The sequence below is a fragment of the Mesoplodon densirostris genome, chromosome 1 (genome assembly GCF_025265405.1).
Source record: "Mesoplodon densirostris isolate mMesDen1 chromosome 1, mMesDen1 primary haplotype, whole genome shotgun sequence".
NCBI lineage: Eukaryota > Metazoa > Chordata > Mammalia > Artiodactyla > Ziphiidae > Mesoplodon > Mesoplodon densirostris.
The window spans coordinates 148,692,922-148,712,837 of NC_082661.1; the positions used below are offsets into that span (position 1 = coordinate 148,692,922).

A 19,916-nucleotide genomic window follows, 5' to 3' on the forward strand; every position below is an offset into this window, starting at 1 on the left:
ACACCTGTCTGTATCAGGTGCTACTTAAAGATGCTACCACGATGTTCTAAACTTCCTTCCATGATAACTCTAACATTTTAAACAACTTGACTGAGGAATAACTAATAAGAATCATAATACATATACTGTACATATTTAAAGTGTAAAACTTGATGTTTTGACGTTTCCCCTGCGAAACCATCACTACAATCAGGAAAATGAACATATCCATTAATCTCCAAAGTTTCCTTATGTCTTTCTGAAAACTTTCCTTCCTACCTCCCCCCTCCCAGGCACCCACTAATCTGCTTTCTATCACTATAAATTAGCTTTCTTTTTTGAGAGACTATATAAATCAAATCATATAGTATATATTCTTTTTTGTCTGGCTTCTTTCACTCAACATTATTTTGAGATTCATCCATGTTGTTCCATGTACCACTAGTGAATTCTTTTTGCTGCAGAGTAGTATTCATTGTATGGATATACCATTTGTTTACCTATTTACCTGTTGATGGACATTTGGGTTGTTTCTAATTGGGGCTATTACCAATAAAGCTGCTTTGAATGTTTGTGTACAGGTTAGTATATGGATAAATGTTTTCTCTTGGGTATATGGATATATGTTGGATAAATGTTTATATGGATAAATGTTTTCTCTTGGGTAACTTCTTAGGAGTGGAAAAACCAGATCACATGGTAGGTGTGAATTTAACTTTTTAGGAAATTTCCAAACTATTTGCTAAAGTGGCTGTAGCCATTTCCACTCCTACCAGCAGTACATGAGAGCTCCAATTTCTCTACATCCTTGTGAAAAGTTGGTATAATCAGTTCTTTTAATTTAGCAGTTGTAGCTATGTGGTTTTAATTTGCATCTTTTCACACAGGTATTTGTCGTCCATGTATCTTCTTTGGTGGAGTGTCTGTTCAATTTTTTTGATCATTTAAAAAACGTATTGTTTGTTTACTTATTGAGTTTTTTTTTTTCGTTACGCAGGCCTCTCACTGTTGTGGCCTCTCCCCTTGCGGAGCACAGGCTCCGGACACACAGGCTCAGCGGCCATGGCTCACGGGCCCAGCCGCTCCACGGCATGTGGGATCTTCCCAGACCGGGGCACGAACCCGTGTCCCCTGCATCGGCAGGCGGACTCTCAACCACTGTGCCACCAGGGAAGCCCTACTTATTGAGTTTTGAGATGTCTTTCTCTATTCTGAATACAAGTCCTATATGAGAAACATGCATTGCAAATATTTTCTTCCAGTCTGTGACTTATGTTTTCATTTGCTTAGCAGTGACATTTGAAAAGAATAAGTTTCTAATTTTGATGAAGTTCCTTTATTTAATTATTTTTGTCCTTTTATGGATTGTGCTTTTGGTGTTATATCTAAGAAATCTTTGGCTAACACAAGATACCAAAGATTTCCCCTATGTTTTCTTCTAGGAGTTTTATAATTTCAGGTTTACATTTAAGTAAGTACAGGATCCTTTTTTAGTTAATCTTTTTAAGTGGCGAGAGGTCTAAGTTGAAGTGTTCTTTTAAAGTATAGATGTATAATTGTTGCAGCATCATTTGTTGAAACAACTAACCTTTCTCCACTAAACTGCCTTTGCATCTTTGTCAAAATCCAGTTGCCCATTAATGCCTGGATCAATTTCTGGACTCTAACCTCTTCCACTGACTTATTGGTCTATATGCCAAAAACAAAATCTGGTGGTATTAGCCCTCCAAATCTGTTCTTTTTCAAAGTTGTTTTAGTTAAATGATTCTTTCGACCTCCACATAAATTTTTAGGATAAACTTGTCAATTTCTAAAAAAAAATAAATAAATAAAAAATAAAACTTTGCTGGGAGTTCAATTGGGATTACGCTGAATCTACAGATCAATTTGCAAAAAAAATTGATGTCCTAACAATATTGAGTTTTTCAACGCATGAACAACATATGTCTCTCCATTTAGTTACGTCTTTAGTTTATCCCAACAGTGTTCAGTGGTTTTCAGTATGCAGGTCTTTCATATCCTTTGTCAGATTTATTCTTAAGTATTTCAATTTTTCTGATGTTATTATAAGTTGATTTTTAAAGTTTCCGTATCTGATTGTTCATTGCTAGTGTATAGAAATACAATTAATTTTTGTATATTGATCTTGTTTCCTACAACATTGCTAAACTCAGTTATTAACTCTAGTAGCTTTTTTTTATAGATTTCATCAGGTTTTCTACAAAGATCATCACACCATCTATGAATAAAAGACAATTTTACTTCTTTATTACTTGATGCTTTTATTTCATTTTCTTTACATTAGCTAGGTTCTCCAGTACAATCTTGAATAAAAGTGGTGAGAGACAATATCTATGTCTTGTTCCTGATCTTAGGGGATAAATGCTTACTTAGTCTTTCACTATTAAGTCTGATCCTAGCTGTATGGTTTGTATAGATGCCTTTCATCAGGTTGAGAAAGTTCCCTTCTATTTCCAGTTTGCAAAAACGGAAGTTAGATTTTGTCAAATGCTTTTTCTATATCCATGAGATGGTCACCTGTTTTTTCTTTTTCACTTGTTAATTATCGTTTGTTAATATGGTGAATTACATTGTTTGATCTTCTAATATTAAGCCAATCTTGCATTTCTGGTATAAGACCTACTGAGTCATTATATATTAACCTTTTTATATAATGTTGGGTTTAATTTGCTATAATTTGTGTAAATTTTTTTGCATCTATGTTCATGAGGGATATTAATCTTCCCTTAAATGTCTTTGTATTCTTTTGGTATCAGGGTAATTCTGGTCTCAGAAAATGATTTAGGAACTTTTTCTTCTTTGCCATTTCCTCACAAGATCACCACTATGAAGTAGGTCTAACTAACTCCTCTTAAAAATTAGGAAGGATAAAAAAAGTAACTTGGCTCAAAAAATAAAGCACTTAAGTGGCACAAGCCAGCCTGAATCAGATAAGACCCTAAATTCTAGATGCCCTTGGAAAGGGATGTAGATGCCACAGGAAGCCTCCAGAATGAACACTGTTGTGGATTCTCATACCTTTTCTTAGATGTGTTTCAAGGCTAACTTTTACCAACTGAATTGTCCACCTACTCTAATTCTAATAGGATAGAAGGACACCATCATCCTATCATGTCACTTAAGCTGCCATGTCTGTCCAAACACTTCCTTCCAAATAACTAACATGTCTTGGGCTTAACATGGAGCTCATGTTAAGTCAATCACATACCACTGAAAGAGAGTCTAGGATTATTTTAAGAACAAGGTTTTGTTGTTTTAAAAATATACATAGGTAAATATCAAATAATTAAAATAAGCCAAATTTATAGGTGGCTTAACTTACAGCCTTTAGTGATTTAACTTGGTATAAGTACACAAAAGTGTTTTTGAGTTAAGCATAATTGCAACATACAACCCCACTCACACCCACAAAGGTAAGTCATGTATCACTCACAGGAAGCCTCGGAATCTGTTGAGGTCATTGTTTGGACTTTCACATTCTATCCTACTGGAGAATTTCTCAGGATCAACTTCAGAGTCCTAAAAAATATATATATATATTTTTAAATCACCAAACAAAAATTCAAGGTTAAATTTTGAGATTTAATTGTTTATCCTTTCACCAATTGTTAAGATAAAACGAAGGCATGCTTGTCACAAAATTTATCACAAGTTGCCCAAATGAAGGAAAGTATAGACATAATTATAAATGAATAAATGAGATCAGAATGGTCCCAGAGCATTAATAAATATCTTCAGGTGATGGGAATGTCTGAATAGTATACTGGAATCCATGCAGGACTCCCTGCAGGAGAGAGCTTTTCCTCCTACAGTGCACACTCTTTTATCTGGAAGACACTGAAAAGCTGAAAATACGTTTGTTGTTGTTCTTTAACCATATACGTAGCTTCTGAGATTGCGTGTGTATTTATATATACATATATACAAACATATATGTATACATATGAGTACTCTGAGCACGTATGCATTTGATCTCAGCAAATTTTATTTAAAAAATTAAAATATGCTAAATATCAATATGTCACAAAATTCTCTAATAGATCAAATATCATCATTTCCATTTTAAGATAAAGAAACTGAGGCATAAAATGGTTAAGTAACACAGTAATTAAACAGCAGATCTGGGATTCATTCAAACTCGTGTTAATATAACTTCAAAGGTCTTGTTTCCCTCACCACAGCATGGTGAAGGGTCAGAGCTCTGTGACACGAAAAGTTACAAATTTCTTAAAAGGCCTTGCTATATAAGTAATTACAGATTTTAGGAACAATGACCGATTGGTATGTCCGACTTCAATCAGACATAACATATAAAAATCTAAGTTTAAGAAAACTAAGTTAGAAGTTGATTGTTTCTATTGCAAAAGAATTTTCCAAATTGCAAAATTTGTTGGGTTTCTTAAATTCAATTCCCAGAAATATATGATTGTCAGACTGAAATGTCTGGACTCCGAAGTCATTAAATCCTATAATCTATAAAATATAGCATACCTCTACTGATATCTGGAACTGGATTAAGCTCTCTAGAATTCCATTTTTAAAGGTAAAAATGAGTTTAAAAAGTCTCTTTATCTGTACATGTGAAAATGAGCTCAGTCATCTTCTGAAAAGAAAATGTTTATGTCACCAATGGAGAACACATTATTTACCTGCTCTGTGTATCCCCGAACCACCTGCCTCTGTTTTAAATTGCTCTCTCCATCAAGACCGGAAGTCTCAATGTGACAGATTCCATCTGGATCAGTGGAAAAGAGTAAAACCATATCTGCAGGAATGACCTCATTACAGGAAAGGCGAATAAAGTCCCCAACAGTAACATCTTTCCAGCATCTGTCAACATATTTTTTCTCTTTCCTAAAATAGAAAAAAAAGTTTAAAAAGAATCTCAAGCTAAAAAACACACAATAGTTTTTTTTTTAATTTTAGTATATAATTTAAAGTGTTAGGGTGAATTTTAATCTGTTAAATGCTAAAAGGGGAAGCCAGAGAATTGGTAAAACTTAAATTCCTCAACTTGCTTCACCTGAAAGTTCAGTTACTAAGCTGCCAAAACATCACTTCTCTTTTCCTGTGAGATTTTGAACCACTACGCTATTTGAGTAGTTCTTGAATAAAATTAAAATTAACATTGGATGGGTTTATTCATATATGAAGCAATTCCTGCGTGCTATCCTGTGGTCAGGTATCAAGGATCTAGAAGTGCCCAAGACACATTATCTGCTCTCAAGAGAGCTTCCTATCTGGCAGATAGGATGGAGAAATTAAAGAAAACCCAAAAGAAATGAAATAAATACCCAGACACAACACTTTAAAAATCATTATACCACCAGATTAACACCCCTAATTATCATTTAATTGAAATACTGGTTAAAGTAGTTCTGTGTTGGCTGCAGTTGATCCCTAGAAAGGAGAATGCCAAATTTTAACTCTTTTCAAAAGTGTAGTTTTCCCAATCTATATATTCAATTCTTTTTAAAGGAAAGGCACATGAACTGAGGTTGACTTGCCATAAATGCCCTGATTTATGTTAAAGTTTTTGCCAAACTTCTCATGCCTTTTCATACCAATGGCATGAATTAAGCCCCACAAAGCATTGTCCTTAGAGAAGAATTAGGACGTTTGTATCATAGACTATTATATAACTAGTTAAGCAGCATTTCACACACAATACTGCCAACAAATGTTAGGAAGCTCTGTCTCATCCCCCTATCACCTCCCAAATATCTGCAACGAACTAGTATTTGTCATAAAAATGCACTTATTTTATAAGTAAAGATTTTCTATTACATTTTTGGAGCTCAATATTCAAATTCATTGTCAAAGAAGACTGGGAGATAGTTATATTCTAAGCTATATGACTTATATATTAAAAATGAATGCTTCACATTAAATAGAAATGCTACCTTAAGCCAATACTTTATAACTTCTGCTATACAGAATTACATTGGTTATTTCAAGAAATACTTAGTTCAGAGGGCTACCTACGAACATTTTCAGGACATATTCTCCCAAAATATCTTATGTACCAGGTTGAATACAAATAAAAGAATTCCTTATTTACCTAAAGAGTTTGTTAGTTTATCAAGAAAGGTAAACCAATGGTTTGTTTTGACAATTTTTTTCTAGTATACCCCAGTTTATTCTTCCATGGCATGGAAGTAACAGAGAGAAGACCAAAAAGGTAGGCAGGAGTCATATATATATATATATATATATTTTTTAAGCATCTTTATTGGAGTATAATTGCTTTACAATGGTGTGTTAGTTTCTGCTTTATAACAAAGTGAATCAGCTATACATATACATATATCCCCATATCTCCTCCCTCTTGCATCTCCCTCCCACCCTCCCTATCCCACCCCTCTAGGTGGTCACAAAGCACTGAGCTGATCTCCCTGTGCTATGCAGCTGCTTCCCACTAGCTATCTATTTTACATTTGGTAGTGTATATATGTCCATGCCACTCTCTTACTTCGTCCCAGCTTACCCTTCCCCCTCCCCGTGTCCTCAAGTCTATTCTCTGCGTCTTCATTCCTGTCCTGCCCCTAGGACGACAGAACATTTTTTTTTTTTAGATTCCATATATACGTGTTAGCATACGGTATTTGTTTTTCCTCTTTCTGAGTTACTTCACTCTTTATGACAGACTCTAGGTCCATCCACCTCACTACAAATAACTCAATTTCGTTTCTTTTTATGGCTGAGTAATAGTCCATTGTATATATGTGCCACATCTTCTTTATCCATTCATCTGTCAATGGACACTTAGGTTGCTTCCGTGTCCTGGCTATTGTAAATAGAGCCGCAATGAACATTGTGGTACATGACTCTTTCTGAATTATGGTTTTCTCAGGGTATGTGCCCAGTAGTGGGATTGCTGTGTTGTATGGTAGTTCTATTTTTAGTTTTATAAGGAACCCAGGAGTCATATTTTGAAGGTTCAGTCTTACTGCCATTCCTAGGAGTAGGGATTTCATTCCATAGAAAATGGATATTCACTGAAGGTTCACAGAAGGATATATTCTATTTCTACCTGCTAACTCCTGCTAGAGAGTAACGGATGAATTGTTGCATGGCAGGCTGGTTAGAAATAGGAATGGCGGGCCTCCCTGGTGGCGCAAGTGGTTGAGAGTCCGCCTGCCGATGCAGGGGATACGGGTTCGTGCCCCGGTCTGGGAGGATCCCATATGCCGCGGAGCGGCTGGGCCCGTGAGCCATGGCCGCTGAGCCTGCGCGTCCGGAGCCTGCGCGTCCGGAGCCTGTGCTCCGCAACGGGGGAGGCCACAACAGTGAGAGGCCCGCATACCGCAAAAAAAAAAAAAAAAAAAAAAAGAAATAGGAATGGCAAGGAACCAATGGAAAGTTATTGAAATAATTCAGGGGAGGGATAAAGATGGTTAGAATTAAGGCAGCAAAAAGGATGGATGAAAGGAGATTAAATCAAGACATTTTTGGGTACTCGAGACAAGTATTCTGACTTACTACATGCAAAGTTATCAAGGGTGACACTACGGTATCTAACTTGTATGGTGAGTGGTGCCTTTCAGCATGTCCCAGATTTTAGAAGCAACTCATTGCATCATGGTGAAGATAGTAAATTTGGTTTGCAAAGTTTTTATTTGAAGTGAGATATAAAATTGAAGAGGTCCAGCATTTTGATGGTTTTGATCAGAAGTTCATGAGTAGAAATATAAACTTGCAAGTCCTAGGTACATAAAGTACCTAGGTAACGACCCAAGAGGAAATGTCAGAGAAATCAAAAAAGAAGGAAATTTCAAAAATTTCAAAAAGGGAGCCATCATAGTAACAAAAGCCACAAAGGGGTCATGCCTGTGATATGTGGTTATTAGAATGTCTGCTATCAAGTTGATAGCATGATACTGTTGATGAGGAGAGTGAAGAAGAAAGTGAGACCTCCAGTGAATTAAGGCATGATTGGAAGTTGAAGAAGTAGAATATTTCATGAAGTTTAGCCCTGAAAGGAATAAAGGGTGAATGCAGCCACTGCAAGGGAAGGTAAGGCAAAGGACAGTAAGGATGAAAGAACTGGGCATGCACATAGCATGCAGGGAAGAAGCCCATGGAGAAGGCAAGGTAGAAGAGAGGACAGAGTTGGAGGGTGCTGTTTGAGGCTATGGAGAAGTAACAAGGAATGGAATTAAGAATGCAGGTGAAAGAATTACTATGACTAGGCAGGGAGTCACCTTTTCAGGTAAAGTCAGAAGAAAGTAAGTGAAGATGTAGATGATGTAAGAAAGAACTGAAGTACCTAATTCATGCTTAATGACCTCTACTTTTTCTATGAAGAAAGGTATAAGAAAATTTGCCGAGAATTTGTGAAAGTAGGGAGAGAAGATAGATTTGATATTAGGGTTAAGGATTTTATTTTTCTTTCAAACCTAAGAAACAGAATTCCTCTAAGGGACAAGTTTATTTACTCTACATTGGAACAAAATTCAAACGAGGTCAATTTTACAATTAAATTAACTTCACTTTTCCCCATTTGGAGTCCATACTAGGATTTTTTTTTAAGTAGCTAATTTTCCCAATAGGTAGCTAGTTCAGGTCAATTAAACACATACTGATCTTAATTTATGTGAGTTACCATGTCAGGTGCTAAGAATACAAAAGTGATTAAGATATGGTGATCTCCCTATGGAAGTTATGGTCAAAATTTGAAAAAGTGACACAAACAGCAATTTTATAAGAGAGGTATGCACAGGTTATTAGGGGAGCAAACAGTTGGGACATTTAGCTCTGGAGGAGGTGAGCCTTGCAGGATGATCTAGAGTGAGTCAGGTGAAGAAAGGTGGGACAGTGTATCAGAGTGAGAGTGGAGGCACAATGCCATAGGGCATGGGAGAGCATGATGCTTGGAACTACAAGCTAAGTGACAAAGGCTCATTGCCAATTTTAACTAGCTTTGAGAATTTTTAATTGTGGTAGACTCAACATGAGGTTCTATTTCCTTCTCAGATATAGAATTAAAAGTAGTAAAAGAACTTTCTCCTTCTCCCACAGCCTAAATGTACAACTAGAATTTCTTGTATCTACTTGGTTATTTGTGCTTCTGTAATTACTCTCACTGGTCAGAATATAGCACTTATAATCCATTCTTCAGGCAAACTTCTAGACCCATTTTGCTTCTTTAGGAATTCAATGTCACACAGCTTTTATGTCAATACACAGTCACTGGGGAAAGTTGGGAAGAATACACTGGACTATTAATAGTGATCCCACTGGGGTGGAGGTTGGAAGGAGAGAGGTGGAAAGACAGAAAACGTGGACTTCTACCTTCTACTTTAACAAATTGAAAGAGAGAAAGAGTGGGATTATGAATGAGTTTTTCTTTTTGATGTTCTTTAGTATTTTTCCAATAAAACACTAAAAACAGTTTATAAAACGCAAATACTGAATAATCATTGGACACAAGATCAGCTAAGATTTACTGGATGCTTTATATTCATCAATTCATTTAATTTTTATAACAGTGTTATGTGGGTGGTACGATGAATGCACTATGCCCCACTCCCCCACCTCTTAGAAATGAGAAAAACTGACTTTGACAGGTTAAGTCACTAGCTCCAGGTCACACAGTTCCTAGTATTCCTGGGATTTGAAACAAAGCAGGTAGCTCCAGAGTCCATCTCTCAAATACTAGACTTTACTCCCAGCTATAGTAACTTACCAATGACCATCAAACAAAACATGGTTTAATTGTGTATTAGAAAGTGAATTTCAAGAACCACTGCTTTGGAAAATGTCACGAGTCAATAAGGTTAATATCTTAGGCCACTGATATTTAGTCTAATTTCAAGAATCATGAAATTCTATGAATTTATGGGATAATTCTAAAATATTAACATTAGCTAGTATTTTTAAACTCCTAACACCAACAATATGGTGATTTTTAAAGATCAGAAAACAGTATAAGTTCCTGGAGGGCAGGCATTTAATCTGTTTTTTGTTTAAACCTCTAAATCTCTCAGTGCCTACAACACAGTAGGCACTTAAATTTGCTGGATGATTAATAGTTTTATTTTCAGCACACTTTTATTATCCTTGAAGCAAACCTTAAAACCTTACAAATGGCTGCCATTTTAAAGGCAGGTTTTGGATAATAGTTCAACCTTAAGTCAGGTTTTGGATAATAGTTCATTCTAATGTAATTGCGTTATAATAGGATTTAAATGTTTAATTTCTATTCTAGTGTTTGTTATTTCCCTATGATACTTTCCCAAAGAAAATTAAGCACCTTGTGAAAGACCACATATTATTACAAATAAGAACCAAATTATCTGCATAGAAATGTTAATATGCTTCTTCCAGAAGCTTGCAAGATTTAATAGCTGCATACTTTCAACTTAATTTTACTGAGAAATAATTTGTCCTCTAAAGTAATTTCTTTGTATTTAATAGGAATTTAAGTTAGTACATTAACTTAAATCAACAAGACATGGTCTTAGAGCCCACTTTTATTTCTTTGTATCCTTATAATTTGTTCCAAGAACAAGGGAGGAGGGGTCAGAATGTAAGCATTATTTCTTCTACACCAAACAAAAGCAAATTACATAGAATATAATAAAAAGACATAAAGAGCTACCCAATTCTATTATGAAATGCAATCATAAATTGATATCTTGGACTAGACCTTAAACAATTGAAAAGAATATTGCATCTCATCTTTAAGTTTATATGCAAATCATCTAAAACAGATCCAAACTATGTCTAAAGGGACCCCTGAGAAAAAAAAATTATACCAGGTTTCCCATTAGGAAATTTTAGTATTTATAAAATCATACAATGTTTTAACAAGTTCTCAAATATTAATTAAATGACTTGATCATGTGACAAACTCTAGCTTATAGTCATTATTAACTTATAATAATCATAATAGCTAACCTTTACTTAGCACTTGAAAGGGTTAGATACTATGTTTACTGTTTTATACTATTTTATTCATAATGAAGGGAACTGGAGTTTAGCTAGTTTACATAATTTGCCCAAGGCTACACAGCTACTAAGTGAAGGAATCAGGATTAGAACTTTTTAGAATAAGCTAAGAAAGCAAACAAACACACAGTAACAACTCTAAACTAGCACTAAAAATCAGCAATTATTTATGTACAAGAATTTGTATTTAAAAATACATATAAGTATTCTTTCCATTTGCTAAATTTGGCGTTACTGAGCAATCTTAAAATTGGTCAAAATATGGATTTTGTTCATCATATAATCACTGTAAAATCCTATTTCCTACAGCTATTTTTTGAAGGCAGAGACTATATGAACATTTCACCTCTCTATCCCTGGCACATAATAAGAATTTAAATGTCATCAAATGATTCAACAGCACTGTTTCAGTAAAGTGCTCTATGACTTTAAAATAAAAACCCTGAACTATTTTTTTATTTTTTCTATACATCAATTTTTCTGGTTCCCTTTAGATTAGACATGAGTATAAGAAAAAAAAAGAGAACTAATTTTTCCTTATTTAAGTACAGTTCACATCATCTTACAAAAGAGAAAAAAGTTATTTTGTTTCCTATAATAGGTCTTTAAAATCAATTTGGAGAAAGCCACTGAAGAATTCTAATAATGAACAAAATTCAGAATCCTACAGGTTTTGGCTTAAGTATCACTTCTTCAGAGAAGTCTTCCCTAATCATTGGCTCATGTAACACTGAAGACAAATTTCCACTATCAGGACAAGGCTTTGAGTTATTGTCCTACGAAAACAACAAAAAAAATTATGTCATCTGGTTGAACTCTTGGTCAGTCAAGTGAACTTAAATTTGTTCAGAATATACTTCTGTTTATTATAAAACTAAACTTTTAAACTTAGATACCATTTATTCTGACTTGGAAACTAGAATAGAACAGAATCTCTAGTCTGACAAATTTAGAATTAGTGTCTTATGAAAGTTGAGTCTATATCAGAGCACTGAAATCAACCCAAGAAATATGCCAAATGCTCTGAGATCTTAGAATAGTGACAGCATCTGTCCAATGGAGCCTCTGAAGTCTTTCCAAAGGCTGAAACAGGTGCCTACCTCTGGGCTCAAAGCTCAGTCTTTTAGCTCTTCACATTTTCTCCCTTGAGGATTTACGTCAAACTCCTAACTCGTAAAGGGACTGATGACTTTGAAATTTCTCTCTGTAGCTTTTCCTTCCTTCCTTCGAGAACTTCTGTAATATGTGTGCTCTATTTGCCCACTGGGCATTTCCACTTAGATGCCTGTCTTACCATCATTTACAGTTCACTCTACCTGAGATGAATTTAATGCTCCCTGTTTCTATCAGTGGTACTTTTATCCTCCAAAGCAGAAAAAAAAAAAAATCACAAAAGTTCACCAAATTCCATTGGGTTCTTCTTCATAGTATCTCTTCTATGAATCCCCTCCTATACTTAGCATCTACTCCCAATAGTACCCTGGATTGATCAGTAGAGGCAGATCTATACAGAAGCCATTCCTATGACCTGAGAGGACCAATCCTCCTAAAGCACAACCTTTACCATGTTACTTAACTCAAAAGATGCATTCTCTATCCCTAAAGGAAAATATCTGTGATGGTTAATTTTATGAGTCAATTTCACTGGGCCACAGGATGCCCAGGTATTTGGTTCAACATTATTTCTAGGTATGTCTGTGAGTGTTTCTGGAAGAGATTAGCGTTTGAATTGGTGAACTTAGTAAAGCAGATGACCCTCCCCAGTGTGGGTGGGCATCATCCAATCCGCTGAGGGCCTGAATAGAACAAAAAGGTGAAGGAAGGTTGAATTCACTCTCTGCCTGACTGACTGAGCTGGGACACTGATCCACCCTTGACACTCCTGATTCTCAGGCCTTCAGTCTCGGACTGGAATCTACACCATCACTCTCTGGCCTTCAAACTACACTGCTGGCTTTCCTGGGACTCCAGCTTGCAGACAGAAGATAGTGGGATTCTTAGCCTCCACAATCCCATGAGCCAATTCCTTAAAATAAATCTTATTCCTATTGATTCTGTTTCTCTGGAGAACTCTTTTACTCAATGTCTAAGCAGTATCCTGGTCATGGAGTGTCTCCAACAGTAGGCTTCAAATTCCCTCTCTAACTTTTTATTTCTGATTACTGCCCCTTTACTTGGTTACTCCCCTCAGGCCAAGTTACCACACTCACTATCCTCAGAATAATCCATAAGCTTTCCAAACTCTGAAATGAAAACAAGTAACACCAAACCCTTACTTGTAAAGCAGTTAACATATTCAGAATTTCACAAATCTATTCCTAATGATGACTTTAAGAAGTAGATACATTTCTCATGAAAGGGAACTCCAGAGAATTAACATTATAAACTTTGTAATTTATTTTCATAAAAGCCACCCAAATAAAGACTTAAATATATTCCTTCTTGAAAAGGGAACCCTCCTACACTGTGGGTGGGAATGGAAATTGGTGCAGCCACTATGGAAAACAGTATGGAGGTTCCTTAAAAAACTAAAGATAGAGCTACCATATGATCCAGCAATCCTACTCCTGGGTGTATATCCAGAGAAAAAACATAATTTGAAAAGATACATGCATCCCGATGTTCATAGCAGCACTATTTACAATAGTCAAGACATGGGAGCAACCTTAAGTGTCCATTGACAGATGAATGGATAAAGAAGGTAAAATACACACACACACACACACACACACACACACACACACACACAGGAATACTATTCAGTCATAAAAAAAGAATGAAATAATGCCATTTACAGCAACATGGATGCAACAAGAAATCATACTAAGCGAAGTAAGTCAGAAAGAGACAAATACTATATGATATCACTTATATGTGGAATCTAAACTATGACACAAATGAACTTATCTATGAAACAAACAGACTCACAGACATAGAGAACAAACTTGTGGTTGCCAAGGGGGAGGGCAGTGGGGGAGGATGGATTGGGAGTTTGAGATAAGCAGATGCAAACTATTATATATAGAATGGATAGACAATAAGGTCCTACTGTATAGCACATGGAACTATATTCAGTATCCTGTAATAAATCATCATAGAAAAGAATATAAAAAAGAATGTATATGCATATAACTGAATCACTTTGCTGTACAGCAGAAATTAACATTGTATATCAACTATACTTCAGTAAAATAAATTTTAAAATATATTCCTCCTCTTTGATCTAGTAATTCCATTTCTAATTATAATGCTGAAATAATCATAGATCTTCAACACTTTTGTATAAGAATACTCACTGAAACATACATTCTCAGAATTATATAAATATGGGAAATGTTAAATTACCTTAGAGTCATATTATAGACAATGCAGCTATTAAAAGTACTTTCTTGAAGGTTAAAGACATGGGAAATATTTACGGTGTAATATTAGGCTAAAAGAATTAGAATAAAATATATGTAGCACAATCCCAATTTTGTAAACCGTCCCCCATGGGTTTACCCCTACCACAATATGCACATGACTTGAAGGAATACATCCCAGCGTGATAAATAACTGTCTCCGGACACTAGCATTGTAGCATTCATAAATGTAGTCATTAATAAACAGCAGGGTTCAAAACTCACCTTAATGGACTTTATTCTTGGCTTTCTATTTCATAAATACTGAAAATACAAGTCTCCAACAGAGCAAATGTGCTTGTGAAAAGACCTCCTATTACGAATGCCCTCTGTTGTTGCCACAGCAGGAAGGGTTTTATAGGCTGCTGGCTTTGTGCACAAAAAAGAACACACTTCTCCATTTCTCACAGTTCCTTTCCTCCACAGGAAGCTCATCTTCTCTTTTTTCATTTCCCATGTTGTTTTTCCATATTCATTCATGTTTTTCATATCCCATCCTCTCTTAATCCCAAATTGTAACATCTAGGATTAAAAACTAACTGCTTGCTTTCCTTCTTATGGTTTGAAGTTTAATCCTTTCAGTTCCACTTATGCCTAAATTATAGAAGCTCTTGCTTTATCAATTCCCAGGGTGACAATGGCTTACACATTATTGTTTTCCTATGATGCCTGAATTTAATTCCCTGTAGGACTTGAATAAATATTAGTTGAAAACACGCCCCCCCCCTCAAAGTGTCCTAGTCACACCTAAGGGGGAAAAAGTGACATTCTGCATGTTTCTAAATGATGCCTGTGTATTCCCCAGCACAGCTCCTGTTACACTTACCTACTGTAAACTTTAGTTACTAAGTTGTTGATCTGTTTGTCAAGTTTGTATTTTCGGTAATCTTCCAAGCCATCTTTAATTGCAATAATTGTAAGGACAACCACCAGAGGCAGCATCGTAATTTCCTTTTGGAAGGCTTCTACCAAAGGCACCCAGTTCAGGACAACTAGAAACAGGAAATATAAATTGGCGACTCTGCAACCCAAACACACACAAGGAGGTGTTAACATATCATGTAAAAGCCTGCAGCAAAAGAGGCAAAAGACCTGACGGTGTTTCCCTACAAGTTTCTATCAGCTGATTTTGGATGCTACAAAACAGAGAGAACTAGCAAAATCTAACAAATCTGAATGAACAATTTATTACAACCCCAGACATCTGGCTTGAGCATACTTTAATAAATGTGAGATATTATTTATTACATATATTATAGTAAATATTGCAATGTGACAGTCTTGAGTTGTATAACACATAAATATAAAGCACAGTAGTAGTAAGTACTATTTTCTTTTCAAAAGTTCAAAAAACTTAAGAGGAAATTCAGAGTTAATGTGTTGTAAAAACAAAACAACAAAAACCAACTCTCTAACTTTCAGAAGTTAATTTGATTGTCCAAACATAAGATTCAAACAAGGCTCAAAATACTGGGTCGGCCAAAAAGTTCCATAACTTACGGAAAAACCCCAACAAACTTTTTTGGCCAGCCCAATAATTAGAAAAGCCTGAGGGTTTGCTTTTCGCTAAGATCAATGTTTCCATTTCTGCTTTTATGCTACTCAGAACCAATTTTTTAAGGAACTTCCTCTATTCCTCTATTTTACATATTCAAATATTTCCCCACTGGACCTTAAGGCAAATTCAGGCAGCCTCTTTCCTTACAAGAAACAAACAAAATCTCAGTCTTGCATGGTTCCTTGAATTTTTATCATATACTTTTCCCATAACCAAACTTCTCAAAATAATCTACACATACCCCTCCTTCCTCACCTCTAATTCCTTTTACCCTGAAATTTTTTTCTTAGCCCTTTTTGCTATTTCTGTGGCTTCAATGATTTCCATGTGAACTACATCCAAATCTATAGGGCTAGGCCCTGAACTCTGTTCAAGTTCCAGGTCCTAATTCCATCAAGGGCACTAGATTGCAAGCTCCCATAGACAGAAACACCCACAGCAGTTAAAGCCATTAATTCAATAAATTCACATCTGTACTTTAACCATATCCACTGTTCCATGAATGTATATGGAATGTATATAAAATGAAAAATGAGAATGAATGTATGTGGAATGAATAATAGATTCTGAGAGTCTCTATACTGATATTAGCATCTCAAACCCATCATTTACAAAAACAAAATAATCTTCTAGCCGAGCTTCTTTTCACTCCTGTCATTCCCTTTTCTGTTAAACCTCCTGGTCATCACATCTCAACTTGTTCACATCATCTTTTGACTCCTTTCACTTAATTCCCTACATCTGATCCATAGTATCTGTAATAGATTATCCTCCTTTTTATCCCCACATTGTTCTAAGTTCAGGTCTCCATTACAACTCTCTGGGATATATGCAGCATTTTCCTAAATGTTTTCTCCTGCCTTCAATTTGCCTCTAATTGCATTAGTCACAGAGGACTACTTCCCAGGCCTCCAGCAAATCTTCTATGCTACTGCCATTCTTCTTTTACTCATATTCCTTCCTCCATCTGAAATGTGCTTTGCAGACACCTCTGCCCTGAACATCTTAACCTTCATAATTAAGTTCACATGCCACTTTTCCCTTCTATTGCTCTGGCTAGTAGTATTATTTGTCTTTTTGAGGTTTCCATCCTAGTTGGTAGCACCTTATAACACTCATCACATCCACTATGCCTTTTCATTGTATAAACATCTTGTTTCCCTTGCTAAAATATAAAACTCTGTAAGGAAAGAAGCACCATTTAGCCTTGCATTCCCTTCAATATCTAACCTGATCGGAGGGCTTCCATAAATACATATTACTCTGAATTATGTCTTTGTTTCACCTAACCTTACAGCGTACATCTGAATTTGCTTCAGAGCTCTATTTTCTCCTATCATCAAGAAGAAAAAGCTAGGGCTTCCCTGGTGGCGCAGTGGTTGAGAGTCCGCCTGCCGATGCAGGGGACACGGGTTCATGCCCCGGTCCGGGAAGATCCCACATGCTGCGGAGCGGCTGGGCCCGTGAGCCATGGCCGCTGAGCCTGCGCGTCCGGAGCCTGTGCTCTGCAACAGGAGAGGCCACAACAGTGAGAGGCCCGCATACCGCAAAAAAAAAAAAAAAAAAAAAAAGAAGAAAAAGCTAGAATTAAAATACACCATGGCTTAATGGAAAAAACACCAAAGCAAGAGTGAGAAGACTCAAGGCTATAGTCCCTCGTCTGCTTTTGGCATCACAGTGGCTAAACCACTGTGCCAAACTTAGTTTCCTAATCTGTAATATGAAGGTAACAATATCGTCTCTTGTCACGAGAAAGCATCTTATTAATTATAAAGTGTTATGTGAACATAAGAGGTCATCATTCCACAACAGACTACCAGAATTGTCAAAGATAATGTCACAAGCCTTAGGCTTAGGTAACAACGTTATGAAAATGAAAAATCTTATATATCAATTAGAAGGACCAAGAACATTCTAATATTTTTCTCCCCAAAAATAAAAGTACCTGTGAAATTGTTCAAATAAATTTCTTGGCACAAAATTCAAAAGCGTGTACTTTGTTGTCCGTATTCTGTTATTCACGTAGGTTCCAGAAAACTTTTCATACTCGTCCTTGAAGGGCTGGAGGTGGGGAACAACAACCCGGTGCTTTCCTGCCAGTCTGGGGGTCTGGGAGGACTTGCCCCTGCAGGCAAGCAAAGAGGAATAGCTGTATGGCCTCTCATGATCGTCCCTGTTTTCACCACCAGTCAGCCGCTGCCAGTGATATCTAGCCCATTGAAGAGGCTCAGTCATGTCCAAATGCGGTGAGATCCAGGTTGTGTAGGTAATCTGGCAAAACAAACAAAGAAAAACCCACTAAAATCCTTCTCATAAGTGTCTGGAAAGTCTTAAAGAATAGTAATAATAGTAAAATTAAATTTTTTTCTATACTAAATAAACAAATGACTCAATGGCTCAAGGTATCAATGTGAGAGTAAAACGAGTCACTGGAACTCCGTTTTAACCAGATCTTTATGAAATAGAGCATACACCTTCTGCCTCATGGGCTGATCACCTGATCACCTAAGCAACAAGAGACAGCCCCTAAAAGGCTACTCCACAACTTGAGGCAAATAATTTGGGCTTACTACGTACAAGTCTCTTAACCTATCTAATCATCAGTTTTCTCATCCATGAAATGGGACTGTCACACATGTCAGGAAATTGTTGTGAGGATTAAGGGAATAACATGTAAATCATCTAGCATAAAGCCGGATATAGAGTAAGCAGTCAGTAAAACCCATTCTGTGCAGATAACAAAAATGGCCACAAATGTTTTCCATCCCTGTATGCACATCCTTTCACCCATCAAGTGGTGAAGTCTTTCTCTACCCATTGCAGCTACGCTTGCCCGTGTGCCTTGCTTTGGCTAATGAAACTCTAGTAAACCTGATACAAGCAGAGGCTTGAAAAGTGCTTGCTCATGGGACTTCCTTGACTCCATTTTTCCCACTACCACATGCCTGAGCCTAGGCCGGTCTCCTGGATGATGAGTACTCCTGACCCACTTAGCAACTATTGCTCCTGTCAACATATGGATGAGGCCACTGCCTGCCAGCTGACTGCCAACATGTGAGTGTGCCCAGAGGACACAATCTAGCACCGAGATGAGCTGTCCCAACTGAGCACAACCCCAACTGCCAACCCACCAAACTGTGAGTCAGTAGAAGTTACACCACCATGTTTTGGGGGTGGAGTGATAGAAAACAAACCTAACTCCTATCTAATCTCTTCCTTATTTTCCTCATTTTCAAGTGCTTCTTATTTTCCAAGAAATTCAGCCCTGACTAGAACGTATGCCCATTAATTTAAAAAAGGAAAAAAAAAAAAGCTAACATTTATTAAGAGCACACTCTATTCCAAGCACTTTGCAAAGCGTTTTACATGCCTTATCGTATCTAGTATTTACATCAATCTTATGACACAGTCATTATTTCCATTTTACGAAAGAGGAAACAGGCTTAGAGAAGTTTAGTGACATGCTGAAATTCATGTGATTAGTAAGTAGGTAAGGCTGACTCAAATCAAACCTTTCCAACACAGCAGTCTGCTTTTAACTGTTAATGTGCTTCACTTAACTTTGTAACCAGAGTAGCAGGCACTTAGTAGATGCCCAAAGTTCATCCAGCAGGCTACGAGCATGTCAGCAAATGTGTGGAGGGCAAGGTCTGGAGGCCTTGATTTCTATCCTTGCTTTATCAATGTCATTGCACTTACTTGATCATTTTAGGTTGGAGTGCACCTCTGGAGATTTTTAGTAAATCTGTGGGTGCGTCCTGATAATATGAATTGGTAACAAAACTCCCCAGATGAATCTGATTCAGGTGGTCCATGACCGCATTTGCAGAAAAACTAGGTTATGTGCTAGAAACTACACTGGCTAGGGACACAGAGATGATTAAGACCTGGATCCTCATCCCTAGGATCTCAGGGTCTAGGTGAGGAAATAGGTACGTAAATATATAAATGCAATCCCAAGTGCAAAATAGTGTTCAAGGTACTGAAATAGTCTGGGCAAATTA

The 19,916-nt window shown here is 36.5% G+C and overlaps 1 protein-coding gene across 2 annotated transcripts in view; it reads right to left on the bottom strand.

Moving 5' to 3' along the window:
* ATP10D (ATPase phospholipid transporting 10D (putative)) overlaps positions 1-19,916 on the bottom strand; it is a 131,058-nt gene that overhangs the window by 75,253 nt on the left and 35,889 nt on the right. For both annotated transcript variants that reach the window (XM_060110342.1, XM_060110350.1), the window contains exons 2-5: positions 17,858-18,183; positions 15,181-15,375; positions 4,650-4,854; positions 3,434-3,519 (exon numbers count right to left, since the gene is read on the bottom strand). In XM_060110342.1, coding sequence (XP_059966325.1) covers positions 3,434-3,519; positions 4,650-4,854; positions 15,181-15,375; positions 17,858-18,147 — 776 coding nt within the window. In that variant the 5' untranslated portion in view covers positions 18,148-18,183. The remainder of the gene's footprint in view (positions 1-3,433; positions 3,520-4,649; positions 4,855-15,180; positions 15,376-17,857; positions 18,184-19,916) is intronic.